Here is a 23705-nt window from a genome sequence, read left to right as displayed (position 1 = left end):
CTAGAGCACTTTTGACCCAATTAACCTAATCTATCAGACATATTACTGGCATACTCCTGTCATTGTGTTAATTATTCGTTCTTCATTGTCCAGCAGACCTGCATATCAGTCTATGAACGTTGCAGTAATCCACCTCATGCTGAAGCAAACTGGAGCTGTAACTTCAGTAACTCCTGACCAGTTTATAACCTTCTTCTCATCTAAAGCAATCATGAAAAATTGTAGCTTTACAACTCCATCAGCATCTGTCATTAAAGTCAAAGTCAGAGTCCAGTTAGTCATCATCACACGTTGGTTTAATTACATTTTTGCATTTGACCCATCCCTGTGGGGAGCGGTGAGCTGCAGCTCTGGCTGTGCTCGGGAACCATCTGGTAGTTGAAGGCCCCAGGATGGGTTGGACCCGACTGGGATTTCAAGCCCAGTGTCCCATTCACAGGGTGAACACTCAAACCACTAGGCCACTGAGAATGTTCAAAAATTTCCACGAAGGCTCTGTGCTGAGGCCTCTGCTCTTCCTCTTCTATCTCTTTAGCAGATCCTCCTGCCATCTTTATGCAGATGACATCCAACTGTACATCTCCTTTAAGCCCCATGAGATGTCTAAGCTGCAGCTGTTACACACCTGCTTAGACTCCATCAGAACCTGGATGGTGGGAGCTTTCTTCAGCTGAATGAAGATAAGACTGAGATCCTCATCTGTGCCCCAGATAAGCTGGTTCCCAAAGTCAGAGACTCTCTTGGTCAGCTTGCTTCTCACACAAAACCTTCTGTCAGGAATCTTGGCGTGACCTTTGACCCAGCTCTCACCCTGGATTCTCATGTCAGTTCTCTTGTTGGCTCTTCCTTCTTCCATCTCAGGAACGTTGCTAAGCTGAGTCCCATTCTGTCCCGCTCTGAACTTGAGACAGTTCTCCACACCTTCATCTCCTCACGCTAACCCCGGTTTCACACTGAATGTAGTGCAGAGATTACTTCCTGCTTCTCTTCCATCTTAATTAAGTTTAACTCTGACGAAATTGAAGACCTTGTCATTGGCACAAACTTGGCATTAGGGAAAGCGGAAAGTTCTCAATAGCAATAGAAAATACTACAGCTACTTGCCTGGATCCTTATGGTGTTTTCACACTTTGGTCAGCTTGGCCTGGGGCGGTATCCACACAGCCAGGTTGTGTCTACCGAGCCTTCTTAAGATAGTAGACATGTGGGTTAACATGTGTAGAGAAGCGTGGTGGTCTTCCTAAGCCCCACAGTGTAGTAAACAATAACATGCATGATCAATGTTGCTATTGGAGACTGTGTGTGTGTGTGTGTGTGTGTGTGTGTGTGTGTGTGTGTGTGTGTGTGTGTGTGTGTGTGTGTGTGTGTGTGTGTGTGTGTGTGTGTGTGTGTGACATGAAGCACACAGCTTCCTACTTCCCCCGGGTCTCTGCACTCCGGAGGAGACCTCTGGATCTCTGGGGCTTGGAACTCCTCCGTCTTCCTTGGGTCTTTGGGGGCAGGTCTGTGGTTTTTCTCCTCACCTCTTTCTTTTTTATTTATGTGGCAGAGGCTTTTATCCAAAGCAGCGTACATTAGTTAACCTATAGGGCATGTTGTGATCTGTGGGGGAAACCGGAGTACCCGGAGGAAACCCGCGCATGCATGGGGAGAACACGCAACTCCACGCAGAAAGGCAGCATCTGAGTTTCAAACCTGCAACCTTCTTGCTGCGAGGCAACAGGGCTAACCACTGCACCACCGTCCAGCCCTTCTCTTCCTCTTCCCCCTTCTCTTTTGTTTCTCTCATCTGTGTACAGTGGGATTTAAAACAACCAAAAATATTTCTAATGAAGTTTTGGTGTCAGCCGAGGCATTATAGCTGAAGCCATACTGCTCTACCTGCAAGAGTAAAACTGTAAGGCTTGTCTTTGGCACTCAGACATCAGTTCTTTACAGCTGGACAGCACACGGGGGAAAAAAGACTACCACTTGTAGGTAGGCGCGACAGTGAAATATCTTAAGCTGGCCAATCAGTCCATAAATGGGTGCATATAGAGCTCCGGACGTCACGTGACTCTCAGAGCGTAGACGCCATGTTGGCAGGCAACAAAGGTAAGCAAAATGAATGGGATCGGCTTGGATTTTACGCCGTCAGAGTTTACTTCCCACTTTAAAACCGAAGAAATCATTTTATATTGTCAGTAATTAAATAGACTAAACATCTCCGACCCTTACCATGCCCCTGGGATACTTTTTTAAAACGCCAGAAGCTGTCGGAGCGGGCCGGGCCAGGGAACGCCTTGGGATTTCCCCGGAAGAGCTGGCCCAAGTGGCTGGGGAGAGGGAAGTCTTGGCCTCTCGACTCAGGCTACTGCCCCCGCGACCCGACTCTGGATAAGCGGGTGAAAATGGATGGATGGATGGATGGATGTACAGATAACATAGATTTACATGTAAGAAGCTTAAATAGAGTGCTGTGCTGTTTGAATGTATAAACTGAACGCCAAGAGAAATCACTAGTCTGATTTTTTTCCATGAATAAAATAAATATGTCTCAGGATCTGTCTGAGATCTGTCTCAGTGAGACAGATAATAGCAATCCAAAGTGCTTTTTGATGTGTGATCTGACAAGTGATCAACCATTGCTTAAAAATTAAAGGGACATTAAGGAAGTGTGACAGCCAAAGCATGTATAGAAATAATAAATGTCTTCTTCATACATTCTCCTGCAATGCCCTGGTCCTGTAGAATGAGCCCTGGCATTTTTACTGGGATTGCCTGTTTTTCTGTAAAATCACAGAAAAAGAGAGCTGCTCGGGTCGAGCAGGCTGCTTCATGCGCGTTCACGCTCAGGCATCGCCCGTAGCATTTGCTATCCGTAGCTTTAGCAGCAGAGAGAGAGGCAGTGCCACTTTGTCGCTGTTCCTAACGCCTAGTGACAAAGCTAGCTACATTTCTGAGGACCCTTAGCTACTTTCTGTAGAACTTTCTTCTAGATATTTCCTGCTAATTAGCAACAAAACAGCCATTTTCACTCCCAACCGTTCTTTGAACGTTGTTTCAGCTGTCATCAAGGATATAAATGTTACAGATACAAATGACATTACTGGTGCTTTAGCTCACCTTGTAAGATGTCTGACTCTCACGCAGAAGACCCGGGTTTGATTCCGGATGTGAACATCGTTTATTTTTTACATTAATGGTATATTTTTTACAGTAAGATGCCCAAATTTGTATTTGAGACTCGCCGAACGGCATTGAATTCACAGATAAAAAGATGTGGGTTCAACTTTCATTTTGGAACAATTTTTCAAGCAAGGGAAGGGAATGATCTGAGCATGCAGGAGGACTGACCCATCATAAACCTTTGTCGGCTGTGCTGAAGAGAAAGGTACAGAACCACATTATTTAATTAATTAGCTGCATGTTCTCCTGTCCTCTGTCCTCTGGGCCACACACACACACAAGGGACTGTCTCAGCTGTTATTTTCGTTGAGGAGTGTGCACGTACAGCATGCGCGCCTCGTGCACGAGCCTTCTATTGAAGCTGCCATTACGCTTTTGGCCTGAGGGGGCAATCGCGAGCTTAAAAATTCAAAACTCCATAAAGTCCCTTTAAATAGCGCTTAGCCGGTTAATTGCTGTGATCATAAAACACGTAAACGGCAGCACGCAGGAATCACGAGGCAACGTTTTACGTGATGTTTACTTGTTGCTATGAGTAATAAGACAGAAAAAGCCCCGCCAAAATAAGTTTAGGAAGCCTGCTAAGAATCGTAATAAAAGCATTTTAAATAAATACCATACACAGTTGAGGAAACGTACCTGATGTGAAGTGGTCGCTGCATAAGCAAAAACCTTTATTCTCGGGATCCTACAGCTTCATTTTAGCCCGGTCAGCAGCGTGTTTTACTGCAATGATCTAACGTCTACGGCATTCCGGATCTTGGGGAATCCTGTAGAAGGCTCATCCCTTATATCGTCTGCGTCTCTTCTGGCATCCTAGGGCACAACAGGAATCTACCATATTTCCCGTTTGAGTTTTCTGACAATAACAAATAGCCCAGCTGGAGGCTTCTGCCTGCCAAGATGGCACAATTTTTGGTTTGAACTGTTGCATGCGGGGCGAAGTGACGTCAACCCCCGGAGCTCTATGATCAGCTCAGCATGAAATAAACCGCAGGGAAGCAGGGATGAAAAAAATCTTTGGCACCACATGAACAACAAACGGACAATGCCAATGTACTGCAATGGCCACACCCAGCCCAAACCAAGCAGATGCAAGTGCAAATGCCCTTTTGTTGTCGTCCTGGACAGTTGATTCAATTCACTTCAATTCAGTTTATTTCTACAGCGCCAAATCACAACAAGAGTCGACTCAAGGACCTTCACACAGTAAACAATCCAATACAGGCCAGGTCATTAAGCCAATCAGTAACAAGTTTCCTATATAAGGAGGCCAGCAAATTGAATCAAATTGCTTTACAGCAATCCTCATACTAAGCAAGCATGCAGCGACAGTGGAGAGGAAAACTCCCTTTTAACAGGAAAAAACCTCCAGAGAATCTCGGCTCAGTATAAGCAGCCATCCTCCACGACTCACTGGGATGGAGAAGACAGAGCACACACACACACACACACACAGAGAGAGAGAGAGAGAGAAACTTTATTGTATTTATCCTAGTGGATCTATAATTAAACGGGTAAACTAGTAGTAGCACATCCAACGTCAAGGAAAGCAAAAAGTTATTATCAGGAGAGGGAGAATGTATTAGTGGTTAGCAGCAGTGTGCTAGTCGATGGCCCCCTCCATGAGGCCACCACAGCTCAGCAGAACATCGTTGTAGCTTCTTCTGGGGAGAAAAACACTTAGAGAGAAAATAAAGTTAACAGCTGAAATAGCAGGAAATAATACAGTTAAAGAGCAGATTGTAGAAGAAAGTAGTAGAGTGTGAAAAGTGGTCAGTGTGTCCTCCAGCAGTCTAAGCCTATAGCAGCATAACTACAGAGATAACTCTGGATAATCTATCCTATTTAGATGGAGGCATGTTGGAGGCAGGGCAAGGGAGAGCCGTCTTTACCGACTGTACACTCCACCTCCCTCTACTCCCCCACTTGTCCAGATTTAGGCTAACATCAGATTTTAACTATAGGCCCTATCAAATAAAAATGTTTTAAGCCTATTCTTAAAAGTAGATAAGGTGTCTGCCTCACGGACTAAAGCAAGATCTGGCTCAAATTAAGCACTGCCCCTAAGGGTATAGAGCTGAACCAGTGTTCCACGACCAGGACAAAAACCGCATTGCTCCTCCTTAATCTGAGGTTCGACAACGTAGCAGACCCTCCTCTCCAGAACCCATGAATAGACCTTTCCAGGGAGGCACAGGAGTGTGATGTAAAGAACTCTATTATGGTTCAGATACCTCATGTTATATATGTTGAGTATCAGTTTGGACCGCTAATTTAATAACTGAAAATTTCAACAATAAATTCAGTCAAAACAATTGCTAATAACCTCTGAATGAATGTATCGCAATATGTCGTGATGCATTGTATCATCTCCCCAGTATCATGATACGTATTGTATCGCCAGATTTTCACCAATACACACCCCTATTGGATTAGACCTCACCCACCCCGGGGAATAGCCAGATCCTTACCCATTGTTCAAGCCTGGTTGCAACACGATATGGTAATTTGTGTCAAAAGCACCAAATAAGTCTGGTAGAAGATGCAATACTACCTCCCCAGAGTTGTTTGATAAACACACGTCATTAAAAGATTTTAAAGTGCACACTGCATGGTGTAGCCTACCCTGGAACCAGATTAAAAATGGTTCATAGCAGCCTTGCTCATCCGGAATCCTATCAGCTGGTGATACAAAGCCTTCTATGCTGATATGCGTGGTACACCAGGTATGGAAACACTGCTAAAATCAATGGGCAGCACACATGCATATTAAATCACCAACCAGAAGCACAAGCTCAGGCCTTGCCATTATTCCCCCTCCCCAGAAGCTCAGAAAATTCCTTAATAAAACATTTGTTGTATTTGGGGGATGGTAGATCAGTGCCACCAACAGGGCCGGTGAAGCATCAGCTGGGCAGAACTTCGGACAACAGGAACGAAAAGATCCAGAAATGGCTGTCAGACTGATAACAACTTGTGAGCAATTTAATGACCCCCCCCCCCCCCCCCCCAGCCCCTTGTTTGTTTATGCTGTTAATGAGGTTGAATGTTTTTGGTAACTGCTGACTGTGCAGTAAATTGCCCTTTGAGGACAATAAAATGTCCTAACCCTAACCCCTTAGCACTTTAAAGGTGTCAGGAAGTGTTTGGTCAGTCTGACAAAACTGCAGCGGAAACGAATCACAACCCACTCTAAACCTGGCCTCCTGGGTGCCTGTCTTTGCAGTTTGACTGAACTTGAAAAGGAAATTAGCATTCTGCGGTCTGGGCTGACCAGCATCAAGGCGGTGAGCATGCTCAGTAAAGCTTCAAAACCCGCTAGTGCATGTGTGGAATGAATGATATATGTGTGCACATGTGCAGGAGCTGCAATACCAGCAGGCACAATCTTCCCAGTATCCAATGGACAGGTTTGTTCCTGTGGTCAGCCAGTTCATCACGGTGGCATCCTTCAGCTGTTCTGATGTGGAGGACTCCTTACAAGATGCCAAGGACCTGGTGAGTGTCTTCTCAGAAGAACAGTGTTTCTGGGTAGTTTCTCCCCCACTATTCATGTCCCTTTAGGAAAAATGGGTCTTGGAGTCGAGTGAAAAACATAAAACACAATCATACTCGACAATGACCATCAGAACAGTAGAAATGATAGACTAGTAGAAGAAGAAACAATTATATAACTCCTCTCAATATAAAAATCACAAAACAAAAAAACACATTTAAAAAGATAACATATTTAAAAGATGATTAGAAGTAAGACAGAATCGGTAGAAACCGCAGCATCAACAGAAGGTCCCGCCAAAGCCTGAAAAGGTGAGTTGAAAGTGAGAGTGTGTATTTTCCTGGCAATAGGAGGCAGTACATTCCTAAATCGTTGCAAGCAAGTTGTACCGTAAATCCTCTAATACAGGCCGGTATTCAATTAAAGGCCGGGTCTCCAATTTTGGCCGGTGTCAGAGTCAGCGGAGGAAAATAATGGCCGGTCTCTTATTGTGGCCGGTTGGAATGTGGTAACAAGCAAGTATGAGCGTCCCAGCGGCAGGGTTATAGTCCCCAAATCAACCAGCAGGAGGCAGTAGAGGTTCACACAGACCTTTATTAGGCTTTTTCTTCAACACTTTGTAACGCTACAGACACGATCCTCTATCACGCTCCTACCACACAGAGTCACGGTGTCAGTTAACCATGCTAATTCGACCCGCTCCACAGAACACACATCACCTTCCCTGTGGCTTACATAACACTCACACAACACGCAAATCAGCACATAGGAACTAGCAGAACGATAGGAAACACATATAACACAATACCCAGAATGCACCTGGCTTACAACCCCAGCCAGGTCATTACACTATCAAGTTCAAAGAGAACGTGCTGATTATGCTGCAGAACACTCTGGAGAGCAGCAGTAGGGGGTGTAAGAACTACAGTAATCCCTCGTTTATCGCGGTAGATGCGTTCCAGACCTGGCCGCGATAGGTGAAAATCCGCGAAGTAGGGACTCCCAGCATGCCCCTCGCGGGGATTCCCTTCACGTCGCACCTACGTCACAAACCGCGGCTATAAACGGAAGTCGCCTTTCCACCTCAGTCATCGTTTCTTCAGATTCATGATCAGAGTTTCCAACCTACCGATCAATCCAACGAACTATCAGCTCATAGTAAGTTATCTTACTTACTTCTGGAAAGCCCGGCATTTCCGTGTCACTTCGTTGACGCTCGAACGCTCGGGGGTTTCCTAGATCAGCCGGCGTTTCACCGACGCTATCACTTCCGCGTCTGTGAAACCACGCTCCCTATTGAATTATCGTATGATCACATTCTCTTTTTGGGGGTAAAACTCAAGAAAAATTTTTTTACTTAGTTTTATTACAAAAAGTGCATTTTATGATGAAATTGATGAAAAAAAAACAAGAATTTCTTGATATTTCGCATGGGGGGGGGGGGCGGCACCGTGCTGTGCCAGACCGTGGGTACTGACACGCGATCGTTCATGTCGGTTCATTTCCTTTAATGTTTTCTGTCTTTTATTTGCGCCTGATGCGTTTCGCTGCTGTGGAGCGGGGCGCATCACCTTGTCCTGCACTGATCACTGATACAGCCGTCAAACAGCGAGCGCTCCGCTGTTTTAGCGGTCGGTAGATCTTTTAGAACTGCAGTTCAAAGGTAACTCATGAGGTGAATATATATGAACCCAGGTAGCAGTTTCTCTTTAGGACTGAGAGGAGATGCAGGAAGATAATAAACAGGCAGGACAGAAAAATAGTCAAATAAAAACAAGTTAGTTTTTGTACCTGCTGGTTGCAACAAACAGACACCATTGAAGGTAATCAGAAGTGAGGAACAGAAAATGAAATAACTATTTTAATGTTTAGAGCAGCAGGAACTCCGAGAGGCTGCAGGCACATCAGTGAGTTTGGGGCTGAAGCGGGGGGGGGGGGGGGGGGGGGCTGAAGCAGGGGGAGGGGGGAGAGGGCTGAAGCAGGGGGAGGGGGGAGAGGGCTGAAGCAGAAACTACCGTTGTTAAAAGAAATGTGTTTAACTTTGAAAATGTGGACGCAATTTTAAATGTCAAAAACTCCAGCGAACCATTAGTTCATTTTGCTCAAATAGAAATAGAGGCCTGCCTCTAATACTGGCCCTCCTTCCAATAAAGGCCTGGAGCTTGATGAGCTTGAGTCTAATACAGGCCCGGGCCTGTATTAGAGGATTTACTGTATTTTTGAGTTGGAGAAAGACCTTACCAAGGGATGCCCATTAGGGTATAAAAACCCTAGGGAGTGCAAACTTCAGCCAAGTAAACACATCAGACTGTCTTTCATCACAAGAAACAAGGAAGGAGGTAAATGTGTAAAACATCATCTCAAAAATCAACATCGTGCCACAGCGTGACCCTCTTCAGCAGCTTGTGTCAAATTAGGTGATGTACCTGTCACTGTCATGACTCGCAGGAGGTGTTTAACCCCAGACATGCAGAATCAACACGACTTCAATAGGTGGGTAAAAAGAAAAGTTATTTATTTTCTAAGCAGGAACTAAAGTGCACTGGTAAATCCTGTGAGGGTGTGCCGTGTGGCGTTAGTCCATATGGTAGTCCACGACGTGTGGGAAAGGAGGGTAGCCAAGGTGAGCACAGGTGGAATTCAGCGGGCTGAGGCAGGTGAGGCAGCGGAGATAAACGGGCAGGCGTAGAAGAGGATGGGACGTGGTTCTGGAAATCCGAGGTTCAAGCGGCGAGAGAAGTGTGAAGAGTTGAGTATCCTGAGCAGAGCAAAGAAACAGAGTTCAGGGGAAAATCCAAAAGGCATAATCCAGAAAAACAGTCCAAGGTTCAGAGCCAGTAATCCAATATCAAAGATCTAACAAGCAAACGGAGTCGAGAGGCTGGGGCTACCTAACCGGTGCAATCATCCGGCGCAGTGTGGTGTCTCCATCCTCCTTTTATACCTGACCTCCAGATTGGAGATTTGGCACACCTGCAGCACCCTCCGCTCCTCACCTGTGGAAGATTGCCTCAGAGATGGTTAGTGAGGAGAGAGTGCTCACCTCAGCTCAGGAACATGACAGGACCATTGTGTGCCCGTGTTCCCCTTCTTGTCTCACTCCTTGTGTCTCTTTAGAAGTCCCCCTGCCCTCGGTTCCAGTCTCGATAACTCCCAATAATTTCCTTCACCCAGAGTCCCAGTGTCATCTGTAGTTTTCTATGTCTTATATATAGTTCTGCAACTCTTCAGGTCACTGGTTATTTAACTTTAGTGTCTCTAGTCCTGCAGGTTTAGGTTAGTTTTGTCGTACAGGTTTTATGATTTAGTTTCCTCCTCTACTTTGTTTTGCCTCCCCATTCAGTTAATTAGTCTCACCTATCTTCCATCAGCTCTCACTCCCCACACACCTGCTCCTGATCTCCTGACCTCTGCCCCGTGTTTAAAACCCTGCCTTCTCTCAGTGGTTGTTGGTTTGTTGTGTGCGTCTGTTGCCTCCCGTATTCCTGTTTCCAGTTTGCCTCCTGAGAGCTAGCTGAGTTTTGTTTTATCTCTGGGTTTTAACCCCCCCCCCCCCCCCCCCTCCCCGAGCCGAGGACTACCTGACCGCTCATAAATAAAGACTTTGTTTTTCATTACACCACCTCCCTGTGCTGTCTGGGTTCCTGCACTAGGGTCCAACCATCCCCTGATCGTGACAGTACCAATCTAGTTGTTCCATCCGATTTCTGCCGAACCAAGTGATAAAAGCAAATGTAACACTATGGAGTAATAGAAAATCATCCTCAGGTGTTTACACAAACCAAATGAATCCAGTTTGCATAAGAAAAACAACTGGTGATGAGGCTCTTTTTGCTAGTCTCTAATCACTGAACACAGCCGGTACTTGTATTCCTAAACACGCTCCATTGGTGTGTAAAAGCTGGTGGAGTGGATGTGGCTCTTTGTGATAATAGTCTGTAAAACGTCTGGTCCCCTTATTATCTCTTCCTTTTTGCCAGACATTCCTGTAATCCATCAAAATGGTTCTGGCTCAAAAGTTGTCTAGACTTTCTGAAGGTCTGAAGAAGTTTACTTTGGATCTTGGCTAAATTTTCTTTTTTTGGGTTTCCTGCTGCAGTTTCTGAAGGCATTGAGACATTTTGGAGAAGACTCATCCAACCTGCAGCCAGATGAATTCTTTGGCATTTTCAGCACTTTTTTGGCAGCATATTCAGAGGCACAACAAGACAACAAGGACATGGCTCGACGGCGTGAAGAAGAGGAGAAACGGGCACTAATGGAGGCTCAGGTCATTATGTACTTGAGTGATTTATTATCAGCTCTGTCTCGGGGATGGGTACCAAATTCTGTAATCTTTAAGGCACCGACTCAATTCCGTAGAACCGGCTGAGTACTGGTTCACGTCATGTGAAATGGTGCCTTTTATCGGTGCTGCGTGCCGGCGCAAGAGTGTGATGTTGTCAGTCACTGTGGGCGAGCAGTAAACAGAGCAGCATAGCAGAGGAAGTGTTCTGAAGTTTGGGTCCACTTCACTAAATGCTATGGGCTGTTGGGTAATGATGAAACCGGTAACAACGATCAGAGTATGAGGCATCTTAATCTGCTCCAGCAGCAGAAGAAGAAGAAAATATCATTTCTATAGCGCCTCTCAAGATAAAAATCACGAGGCGCTTCACAAAAACTAAAACAAAAAATATAAAAAAATGTAAAAATATAAAAAAGCATTTCGAAAATGTTTAAAAATATATTTAAAATGAGCAAGAATAAGCTATTGCGATTTAAAAGAAAAAATGTAAAGAAAGAGAGAGAGTGAACAGGAAAGAGGGAAACCAGTGGATCCTGAGGAAGGTGGAATAGGTGGGGAGAGCAGAATAAAGAGAGAGAGGTGAAGAAGGTCATACAAAAGCCAGCTTGAACAAGTGAGACTTCAGCTGCTTTTTAAAGGAGACCACTGAGTCCACTGATCTCAGGCTCAGGGGGAGAGAGGTCCAGAGTCTGGGGGCCACAGCAGCAGATGATCTGTCACCTTTGACCTTTAGCCTGGTGCTGCACAACCAGTAGGCTTTGATCACTGGACCTCAGGGACCTGCTGGGGGTGTAGGGACTAAGAAGATCACCAATGTAAGATGGTGCTTGTCCATGTAAGGCCCTATAGACCAGAACCAGGATCTTGAAATGAACCCTGAAGTTGACTGGCAGCCAGTGAAGCTGGAGGAGAAGCGGGGTGATGTGGGTGTGTTTGGAGGACTTGGTCAGAAGCCGAGCACAGGCGTTCTGAACCACCTGTAGACGGTTCAGGGAGGTTCTGCTCAGACACGTGAAAAGAGAGTTACAGTAGTCTAAGCGTGAGGAGATGAAGGTGTGGAGAACTGTCTCAAGTTCAGAGCGGGACAGAATGGGACTCAGCTTAGCAACGTTCCTGAGATGGAAGAAGGAAGAGCCAACAAGAGAACTGACATGAGAATCCAGGGTGAGAGCTGGGTCAAAGGTCACGCCAAGATTCCTGACAGAAGGTTTGGTGTGAGAAGCAAGCTGACCAAGAGAGTCTCTGACTTTGGGAACCAGCTTGTCTGGGGCACAGATGAGGATCTCAGTCTTATCTTCATTAAGCTGAAGAAAGTTCCCAGCAGGTAAATAAACTGTTTAAGATAACGTTAGCTTCATAGTTCAGCTTTTGTTTACATAGCTAATGATGCGTTCACCATGTCCTCGGAAATTCCAACTTCAGAAAAATAACCAGTTTAAAAATGAACGGCAAAAGGGATGAAGATACAAAGTAAATGTAGTTCACAGCAGACATGTTTGTTTCAGTGTAATCAGCAGTTTATAAAACTACAAGGACCCACCATCACACAGTTAATAAAACTACAAGGAACCACCATCACACAGTTCATAAAACTACAAGGACCCACCATCACACAGTTCATAAACAAGGACCCACCATCACACAGTTCATAAACAAGGACCCACCATCACACAGTTCATAAAACTACAAGGACCCACCATCACACAGTTTATAAACTACAAGGACCCACCATCACACAGTTCATAAAACTACAAGGACCCACCATCACACAGTTTATAAAACTACAAGGACCCACCATCACACAGTTAATAAAACTACAAGGACCCACCATCACACAGTTCATAAAACTACAAGGACCCACCATCACACAGTTTATAAACAAGGACCCACCATCACACAGTTCATAAACAAGGACCCACCATCACACAGTTTATAAACAAGGACCCACCATCACACAGTTCATAAACAAGGACCCACCATCACACAGTTAATAAACAACGACCCACCATCACACAGTTCATAAACAAGGACCCACCATCACACAGTTTATAAACAAGGACCCACCATCACACAGTTTATAAACAAGGACCCACCATCACACAGTTCATAAACAAGGACCCACCATCACACAGTTAATAAAACTACAAGGACCCACCATCACACAGTTTATAAACAAGGACCCACCATCACACAGTTCATAAACAAGGACCCACCATCACACAGTTAATAAAACTACAAGGACCCACCATCACACAGTTCATAAACAAGGACCCACCATCACACAGTTTATAAACAAGGACCCACCATCACACAGTTTATAAACAAGGACCCACCATCACACAGTTTATAAACAAGGACCCACCATCACACAGTTAATAAACAAGGACCCACCATCACACAGTTAATAAAACTACAAGGACCCACCATCACACAGTTCATAAACAAGGACCCACCATCACACAGTTTATAAACAAGGACCCACCATCACACAGTTTATAAACTACAAGGACCCACCATCACACAGTTCATAAAACTACAAGGACCCACCATCACACAGTTTATAAAACTACAAGGACCCACCATCACACAGTTCATAAAACTACAAGGACCCACCATCACACAGTTCATAAAACTACAAGGACCCACCATCACACAGTTCATAAACAAGGACCCACCATCACACAGTTCATAAACAAGGACCCACCATCACACAGTTTATAAACAAGGACCCACCATCACACAGTTCATAAACAAGGACCCACCATCACACAGTTCATAAACAAGGACCCACCATCACACAGTTCATAAACAAGGACCCACCATCACACAGTTTATAAACAAGGACCCACCATCACACAGTTCATAAACAAGGACCCACCATCACACAGTTAATAAACAAGGACCCACCATCACACAGTTCATAAACAAGGACCCACCATCACACAGTTAATAAACAAGGACCCACAATCACACAGTTAATAAACAAGGACCCACCATCACACAGTTCATAAACAAGGACCCACCATCACACAGTTTATAAACAAGGACCCACCATCACACAGTTCATAAACAAGGACCCACCATCACACAGTTAATAAACAAGGACCCACCATCACACAGTTCATAAACAAGGACCCACCATCACACAGTTAATAAACAAGGACCCACAATCACACAGTTAATAAACAAGGACCCACCATCACACAGTTCATAAACAAGGACCCACCATCACACAGTTTATAAACAAGGACCCACCATCACACAGTTCATAAACAAGGACCCACCATCACACAGTTCATAAACAAGGACCCACTATCACACAGTTCATAAACAAGGACCCACCATCACACAGTTAATAAAACTACAAGGACCCACCATCACACAGTTTATAAACAAGGACCCACCATCACACAGTTCATAAACAAGGACCCACCATCACACAGTTAATAAAACTACAAGGACCCACCATCACACAGTTCATAAACAAGGACCCACCATCACACAGTTTATAAACAAGGACCCACCATCACACAGTTTATAAACAAGGACCCACCATCACACAGTTTATAAAACTACAAGGACCCACCATCACACAGTTCATAAAATTACAAGGACCCACCATCACACAGTTTATAAAACTACAAGGACCCACCATCACACAGTTCATAAAACTACAAGGACCCACCATCACACAGTTCATAAAACTACAAGGACCCACCATCACACAGTTCATAAAACTACAAGGACCCACCATCACACAGTTCATAAACAAGGACCCACCATCACACAGTTCATAAACAAGGACCCACCATCACACAGTTTATAAACAAGGACCCACCATCACACAGTTCATAAAACTACAAGGACCCACCATCACACAGTTCATAAAACTACAAGGACCCACCATCACACAGTTCATAAAACTACAAGGACCCACCATCACACAGTTCATAAAACTGCAAGGACCCACCATCACACAGTTCATAAAACTACAAGGACCCACCATCACACAGTTTATAAACAAGGACCCACCATCACACAGTTCATAAACAAGGACCCACCATCACACAGTTTATAAACAAGGACCCACCATTACACAGTTCATAAAACTACAAGGACCCATCATCACACAGTTCATAAAACTACAAGGACCCACCATCACACAGTTCATAAAACTACAAGGACCCACCATCACACAGTTAATAAAACTACAAGGACCCACCATCACACAGTTCATAAAACTACAAGGACCCACCATCACACAGTTCATAAAACTACAAGGACCCACCATCACACAGTTCATAAACAAGGACCCACCATCACACAGTTCATAAACAAGGACCCACCATCACACAGTTTATAAACAAGGACCCACCATCACACAGTTTATAAACAAGGACCCACCATTACACAGTTCATAAAACTACAAGGACCCACCATCACACAGTTTATAAACAAGGACCCACCATCACACAGTTTATAAACAAGGACCCACCATTACACAGTTCATAAAACTACAAGGACCCACCATCACACAGTTCATAAAACTACAAGGACCCACCATCACACAGTTTATAAACAAGGACCCACCATCACACAGTTCATAAAACTACAAGGACCCACCATTACACAGTTCATAAAACCACAAGGACCCACCATCACACAGTTTATAAACTACAAGGACCCACCATCACACAGTTTATAAACAAGGACCCACCATCACACAGTTCATAAACAAGGACCCACCATCACATAGTTAGTCCAGAGGAGTAAGGAGAGGGGAAGGAGTCCATGAAGCTGGGGTTGTTTTCATTTAGAAACAGTTGTTAAAGGTTTTCATGTTGAACAAGTTTGTCCAACACTACGATGATAAAATACAAACAGTTGTTTGTATTACGATATTTATCAAATATGATTATTTATTTGGAAAATAATATATATTTAATTAAATATGCCTTTTCGATAATTATTCAACATTCAAAAGTATTAAAAAAGGGTACTGTTAAGTACCAGTATCGTTTTGTAGGTACCGGGATTTGGTACCGTATTGATTCAAATGTCAACGGAACCCATCCCTGGTCTCAGTCTTCGAATGTTTCCTCATACTCCAGTAAACCCTGAGTCATCCTGATATTTTTCTGTCTGCAGATGAAGAAGGAACGGGAGCTGAAGATGAGGAAGGCTGCTGGAAATGAAGAAGAGGAGGGTGGAGAGTTTGATGACCTGGTGTCTGCCCTGCGCTCAGGGGAAGTGTTTGACCAGGGTCTGTCCAAAATGAACCACAGAAAGCCAAGGAAACACAAAGAGGTTGTGAGCGGCCGAGAAAGACCAGTCTCTAAACTGAATATGGACGAGGATGCTTGTGAACCATAGCAGCTCACTGGGAATGAATTGTGTCCACCATGTTTATCATATAAACACAATTTAAAACTCATCCAGAAGCTTCAGGCAGGGACCTAATCCGCTTAAACAGGTTTCTGCTGGTCACCCATAGCAGCCTGCGCGCCCGTCTCCAGTAAAGACCTGCCTTTGAACTCCACAATAACATCTGAATTCCTACTGGGAGGCTGATAATTATTGGATCAGGGCCGTAACCACCTATACGTTTTATAAGTGAGGCCTCCTCACCATCTCTTCAGCTATTCAGGGTCAAACAATGACTTGTAATGAACTGGCGTTAGGCCGTGAGCTCAAGCCTAGGAATCCTAATCACACATGGGCTGCTATCCTGCATGTTTTAGTTGTTTCCCTGCTTCTGCACAGCTTCATAAGATTTTGAACAGTTGATTCTAGCTTTGAAGCAGTGTGTGTGTGTGTGTGTGTGTGTATGTGTATGTGTATGTGTGTGTGTGTGTGTGTGTGTGTGTGTGTGTGTGTGTGTGTGTGTGTGTGTGTGTGTGTGTGTGTGTGTGTGTGTGTGTGTGTGTGTGTGTGTGTGTGTGTGTGTGTGGCATCTTCAAAGCATGTTGACGACCCCTTGCTGTGGGACAATAAACCAGACTGAGGCAGTTTACCAGCACTCACACACCTGGGATTCCCACCTGACATCGATGGGCGTGGCTAACCAACAAGGCCTAAGTGGCAGGACACACCTACAGGGAAACAGCTAATGAAGACATGTAACACCTGGTGACAGCGACTGGAATATGTCCTGTTAAAAGTAATGTTTTTATTGTCTAAACAGAAAATGTAGAAATTTTGGCTGGCGGGATACACATGCCCTTTACAATTCACGTATGGTGAGAATTTGAAACACTGAGCAAGGAATCAATTCTATTTGAAAAACCAGTTCCTCTAATGGTGTATGGTTTGAAGTCAAATGTGCAAATAAACACTGTAGCACAATATTGATTTTTGAGATGCTACATTCATATGATGACTGGTCGATGCTGCTGCACGTGGCCATGGAGAGTGCAGCTGCTGCTGTTTCAGGTCCATGCTGCCGTGTGTCCTGGTGCTGCTGTCAGCCTCATGGCCTCTGCTGGGGGGTCACAGGGTTGCTGTGCATACCTTTATCACCTCATCCAATCAGAGTTTAGTGAGGATAACTAAAACTGTCACAATGTGCCACATCTCAGATCATAAAACCTTTAACTTCTCCCGTCTCGTCTCGTCTTCTTCCGCCTATCCGCGTTGCAGGGGCAGCATCCCAACTAGGGAGTTCCAGACCATTCTCTCCCCGGCCACCTCCACCAGCTCCTTCAGCAGGACCCGGCTCTCTAGGAGAGATGAGGAGGGGAGTAATAAAATTAGTGTGTCGGTAAATAATAACAAAGTGCTGTGTTGCTTAAAAAAACCAAGGATTTTATTACAAAACCAAGGGATATTTACAAAGAACCTAAAACCATACTATACACAAAACCGAGGAGCGATATACAAAAGGGAGAAAACGAAAAGTGCCACCCCAGAAGGGGGTGGGAGGGAAACCGAGAATAATAAATATATAACTGCTCAAAAGGGGAGATCCTAAATCAAAAGTCCAAAGCCGGTCCGAGGTCAAAATAGCCCAACGATCTAATCTAATTCCAATGTCAAAACCGAGTCAAATAGTCAAATACCAAAGGCGAGCAAACAAGCTTTATAAAAACGAACGAGGAGAAGAGAATAGTGCCAACTCCTAGGAGTTCACACTACTCTGAATTTTCTCAATGACTGAGGGCAGGAGAGCAGCTTTTAACAGCTGTCTAGTAATTACCGCTGATTATAGACAGCTGGGCAGTGGGAGACGGGCGAGGCAGAAGCCACGGGGGCCATCTTGTGGCCAAAAAGGGGCACGGCACGTAACATAAAACCTTTAACATCTCCCGTCTCGTCTCATCTTCTTCCGCCTATCCAGGTTGCAGGGGCAGCATCCCAACTAGGGAGTTCCAGACCATTCTCTCCCCGGCCACCTCCACCAGCTCCTTCAGCAGGACCCTAAGGCGTTCCTGGGCCAGATCGGAGATGTGCTTTCTCCAACGTGTCCTGGGTGGACCAGGGGGCCTCCTGCTGGCAGGACATGCCCGAAACACTTCCCTGGGGAGGCGTCCAGGAGGCCTCCTAACAAGATGCCCAAACCACCTAAACTGACTCCTCTTGATATGGAGGAGCAGCGGCTCTACTTCGAGTTTCTCCCGAATGTCCGAGCTCCTCACCCTATCCCTAAGACTGAGCCCAGCCACCCTGCAGAGAAAACTCCTTTCAGCCGCTTGTATCCACGATCTTGTTCTTTCGGTCATCACCCATCTCCATGAACCAGCCAATCACATCCCATGACTCCACATGTTTGACTGTAAGAAACAAACGTGTCACATGACAACAAAACACATCATTCAACTGGATACAACATTTAAAAACTCAACAAACCATTTCACATGAATCAATGATCTGTGTCACATGACACAACTGAGTCACATGATTACATGACCCAAGCCAGAATACAAAACAAAATAAATCACATGGGGCAACTAAACTTACAACACAACACAACTATTCAAATAGCGTGATTCAGTCAACAACAACAACCAACTAATGTCAGACAACCTAAGAAACATTTCCCATGACTCAGCATTGTCACCACTTAATGTTTACCAGCAGGTAGTGGTCAGTTGACAGCTCCGCCCCTCTCTTCACCCGAGTGTCCAAGACACCGCATGTCAACCACATCTCTCCAGGCCATGTGAGCCTTAAAGTCCCTCAGGTGAAAGAAGGAGTCACTGGAAGGAGCACTCTCCAGGACCTCCTCCAAGGACTCCAAAAGGGTGGGTATTCTGAACTGTAGTTTGGTGTATAAGCACAGACAACTGTCAGAACCCATCCCCCCGCACGTAGGCGGAGGGAGGCTACCCTCTCGTTCACCGTGGTAAACCCCAACATACAGGCACCTAGATACGGGGCATTTAGTATGCCCACCCCTGCTTGTCGCCTCTCAGTCGGGGCAACTCCAGAGTGGTGGAGTGCCCAGCCCCCTCAAGGAAACTGTTCTGGAGCCAGAGCCATGAGGTGATTCCGACTTAACCTAGTTGGAACCTCTCAACCTCACACACCAACTCTGGCTCCTGCCTTACCAGAGAGGTGACATTTCACATACCGAAAGTCAGCTCCTGTAGCTGAGGATAAGACCACCAAGGTCCCTGCCCCCAGCCACCACCCATCCCACATTGCACCCGACCCCTTTGGCCCCTCCCACAAGTGGTGAGTAATGAGAACGCTAACCCTCCAGAGTGCACGCTCTGTTAAATCCTCCAATAACACAGAACAGCTGTGATATGTCAGATTCCCGTCAGTCACAAGTCTTTCATTGGTTTTAGCACCAATTATGCAAAAAAGCCGTTTTTCGACCGACATAGTTACGTATTGGGTAAAAATTATCTGTGGATGAGGAACCAGCGTGGATGACTGAGACCTTCAGTACTGGTGTTCCCCCGTTCTACCACTAGATGCTGATCCTACACATGGTCAGAGCTGTTCTTATATTTGAAAATTTTTCATGCACAAGTACAAATTGGTAAATACCACACAATGCGTAAAATCGTTCCCAAACACAAAATACATACAGATCTGTTCATAAGTACTGATGATAAATGAGGGCCCTGGAAAGGATGCTTCCAATGTTCCGGAGGTGGAAGAAGAAAATCCTACAAACCTGTTTAATGTGGGATTTGAATGGCATCTCCTGGTCAAAGGTAACACCAAGGTTCCTTACTTTGTTCTCGGGGACTCATTTAATGCCTCATGAGTAAGCAAAAATTATTTACCAGAACTCAACAAAATAAACATCCCAGCTTAAGAAACCACACCAACAGCCCAAAATAAACTTGACTGAGAAATACAGAAGCTAAGGCAAGAAGGGTAGAGCATGCTGCAGCGTTGGTGTTCCAGCAAAAAAACAAAATGATCAGAAAGGTGTGATAATAAAAAATATTGGAGTAATAATACAGACACACAGAGTCCCAGAGAGATTGTTAAGTTATTTAATATGTTTGTGCAACAGAAATATTATTTGTTTATTAAAAAGATGTTTCAGTATATTTTATTTCTTAATTTGTTCCTCAGATTTTTTTTCAAATACTGATCAACGTGCCTCATTCTGTTTATTTGATAAGCAAAAAGTTTGAAAGCCAACCTAGGCCGAGGCCTCCCATCATCGGTGAGTGCTGTTTAATAAATCCAGTGGTTTTGGAAAGTTGTGTTTAACCTCAATAGAATAAAAAAGATTCTCATAAGAACAACTTCACACAGAAACGTTGATCTGAGTCAGAATCAAACTGATTCCTTGAGCTATCGTGGATGGTTGTCTCCGGTATTTTCCATACGATTTGTCCGCAGTGAAATGCTCTTGCAGACTTTGTAAGGTGCTTTGAAACTCCTGGCTCTCCAGCTAGGACTTGATCACCTCATCATGGCTGCCTGACTGATCCTGGACCCTGTGACTCGCTAAGTCAGGTAACGTATCACTGATGCAGTTTCGGCAGAAGAAGAGCCATGCAACGTTCACGTCCTCTGCTCACTTCTTCATGATGGAGGAAATGTCCAGGAACATGCTCTAAAAGACAAACACAAGTGGGAAGAGCATACTTTACTCTAACATATTTATTAGTTCACTCTAAAACTGTTGGTGACTGAAGCAGATTTTTATTGCTATTCTGGGTCAAATATTAAATGTTTGGAGACATCCAAACTCGGTAAAAAGCTTTTGAACTTCAGAAAGTTTCACGCCCTTTAGAATAAGTCAGATAGTTGTGTAGACTTGTCATCTGGTGTTTTTCTAAACACGATTAATCTGTTAGGAGTTTGGAGAGTAACTTGAGGAAAGAGAGAATAGAAGTCCAGTCCATTGTCCAGCTGAGCCTCTTCAGTGCTGTCATGAATGAGATCTGAAACTCCACTTCATACGACGAGGTTGGTGTTGTTGTCTCACGACCTAACAAATATTGGGACTCTGGAACTAAGAGTGAAGATGTTCTGATGCTTGTTGAGTTTGGGTTAGGGTTGGGGTTGGTTACCTACTTGACCCAGTTTTCTAAAAGGAGTTTTAAAAATCACTGAAAATGATTTAATTCTTGCTTCTGCAATTGAACAAAATACTGGCCAAGTGTTTGTTGTATTGATGTTTGAATTACTCTGCTGGAGGACAAAGTCTCCAGTATGAACCTATGTGCTTTGGATTCATGATAAGCTCTGAAATCTGGACCTACCATCGACATCCTTCGACCTCCAGCTGGCGGCATCATGGGCATGTCTCCCTGCAGGGAACCCAGTTCATCCGACTCCTCCGAGGAGTGTAAGGAGGGACTGGTGGAGCCAGTCATGGATGACAGGCTCTCAGATGGAGGTCTGACCATGAAGCTGGTTCTCCTGGGGTTGGGGATCAGGAGTTCACTCATAGTAGACTCTCGTCTATTGTCTTTAATAGGGTCCCTAATTGCTCCAGGCCTTAAGGTGTTGCTGGACAGCAGAGGGTCCAGATGACTGGACTGAGGATGCTCTTCCTCTTGGATTTCTGCTTGGCTTGCTGTATCTTCCTCCACTGTGGACATGGCAGAAGTCCAGGCTGGATGGTGAGCCTCTGGACTCTGGCTGGTTTGGGGCATTTGGATTCCACAGCTGTCCTCAGACGTGAGGGACATCCATGTCTGAGGACAGGTATAGCTCGTCTGACCCAAGTGAGCGAGGCTGTTGTGTCTCAGGGGCTCATGACTGGTTTTGAGTCCACTGCTGTGATGAAATGGCTTCATATCCACCTCCTGAATCACTTTAAAGGTCTGAGTCAAAGGTCCATTGTGAGGGGAAACATTGCTGATAACACAGAGTTGTGGTAACGAAGACTTCTTCTTGGACTTGTAAATCAAACTGTCGTCCTCCGTGTACCTGTCTCCGTACAGAGTCTGTTTGATTTTGCGGACACCTAGGTGGATTATCTCCAGAATGTTCAGAAAAAGTGACACCCCAGCAATGACGATCATAAAAACCATGAAGATGGTCTTCTCTGTAGGCCTGGAGATGTAACAGTCCACGCTGTTGGGGCAGGGCAGCCTCTCACACTTATACAGGGGCTCCAGGTGGACTCCATACAGAATGCACTGTCCAAGGATAAAGCAGACCTCCACCATAGATCGGGTAAGGATATGAATGATGTAGGTTCTCAGCAGAGGTCCTCTAAGAGGAGCCTTCTTCACCTTCCTCTGCTCCTCCAACCTCCTCAGCTCCCTCTCAATATGTTTATGCTCCTCCAGTGCCAACTCAACTTCATCCAGCTCCTCTTTCAGCTGGATCCGCCGCCGGTGACGCTCCTTCTCCAGCGTTCGGATGCAGTAGAGAGCATGGCCCATGTAGATCAGTGAGGGTGCTGACACAAAGATGACCTGCAGCACCCAGAAGCGAATGAGGGAGATGGGGAAGGCTTGGTCGTAGCAGACAGCTTTGCAGCCTGGCTGGTCTGTGTTGCAGACAAACTCAGACTGCTCATCATCCCAGACGTCCTCAGCAGCTGCACCCAAGATCAGCATGCGGAAAATGAAGAGAATGGTGAGCCAGATCTTTCCCACAATGGTGGAATGAATGTGGACCTCTTCCAGGATGCTTCCCAGCAGGTTCCAGTCACCCATGTCAGCTTTTCAACTCTTCATCGCGGCATACTCGAACTAAGGAAACACAGATTTGGCTCATTAGACTCAATAATGGTTGAAAGATGAAAAGTCACTTTTATATAAACTGACTCATTTCAGAGAAAAGTACACGGCACTGGGTTTATCTATTGGACCTTTATCTAGCGACCAAGCTGTGGAACAATCTCCCTTTGATTGTTTGGATGGCAGCAACAATGGATGATTTAAGTCCCATTTGAAGACTTATCTTTAGTACTGAATGAGCAGAAATCCTCAGACTGATTTATTGTAAATTCTCTTGTTACTGAGAGACAATTTTCACAGATTCCCGCTGGACAAAGCAAGTTATAAGAGACCTGAGAGGTCTCACAGCTGCAGGTGCACTCGTGCTGCCCGGTTTCCAGCTGCTGAATAAACGCCATTCTAGTTTCATGATTTGGTTCACACCACACACATTGCAGCATGTCAGACAAGAGTCACTGAGGAATTCATTCATTCAATCAATCAATCAATCAATCAATCAATCAATCAATCAATCAATCAATCAATCAACATAGTTTATTTGGTTATTTTAAAGATAGGAAAAGGAAAAACACAATAATACAAGGGTTGCAAGCAGTATAACCAAAAGGTGTACGCTGAAGCCTAGCTTACCGGCCCTATT

General features: G+C 44.9%; 2 protein-coding genes across 3 annotated transcripts in view; one reads left to right on the top strand and one right to left on the bottom strand.

The window, feature by feature from the left end:
- LOC107396948 (disheveled-associated activator of morphogenesis 1) overlaps positions 1-17302 on the top strand; it is an 88185-nt gene extending 70883 nt beyond the window's left edge. For both annotated transcript variants that reach the window (XM_015976799.3, XM_015976798.3), the window contains 4 exons: positions 6398-6458; positions 6535-6669; positions 10767-10937; positions 16104-17302. In XM_015976799.3, coding sequence (XP_015832285.3) covers positions 6398-6458; positions 6535-6669; positions 10767-10937; positions 16104-16328 — 592 coding nt within the window. In that variant the 3' untranslated portion in view covers positions 16329-17302. The remainder of the gene's footprint in view (positions 1-6397; positions 6459-6534; positions 6670-10766; positions 10938-16103) is intronic.
- A 120-nt stretch (positions 17303-17422) lies between these two features.
- Positions 17423-23446, bottom strand: gja10a (gap junction protein alpha 10 a). The gene is made up of 2 exons (XM_015976800.3): positions 21632-23446; positions 17423-20979 (listed from the first exon to the last, which is right to left on the bottom strand). Exons 1-2 carry the CDS (start codon positions 23039-23041, stop codon positions 20941-20943), a joined length of 1449 nt encoding a protein of 482 aa, XP_015832286.1. The 5' UTR covers positions 23042-23446; the 3' UTR covers positions 17423-20940.
- Positions 23447-23705: the final 259 nt, after the last annotated feature.

Source organism: Nothobranchius furzeri, chromosome 18 (genome assembly GCF_043380555.1).
Source record: "Nothobranchius furzeri strain GRZ-AD chromosome 18, NfurGRZ-RIMD1, whole genome shotgun sequence".
In the NCBI taxonomy this organism is placed as follows: domain Eukaryota; kingdom Metazoa; phylum Chordata; class Actinopteri; order Cyprinodontiformes; family Nothobranchiidae; genus Nothobranchius; species Nothobranchius furzeri.
Note: the sequence above shows the minus strand (reverse complement) of the source record. Positions and strands in the feature narration are given on the sequence as shown.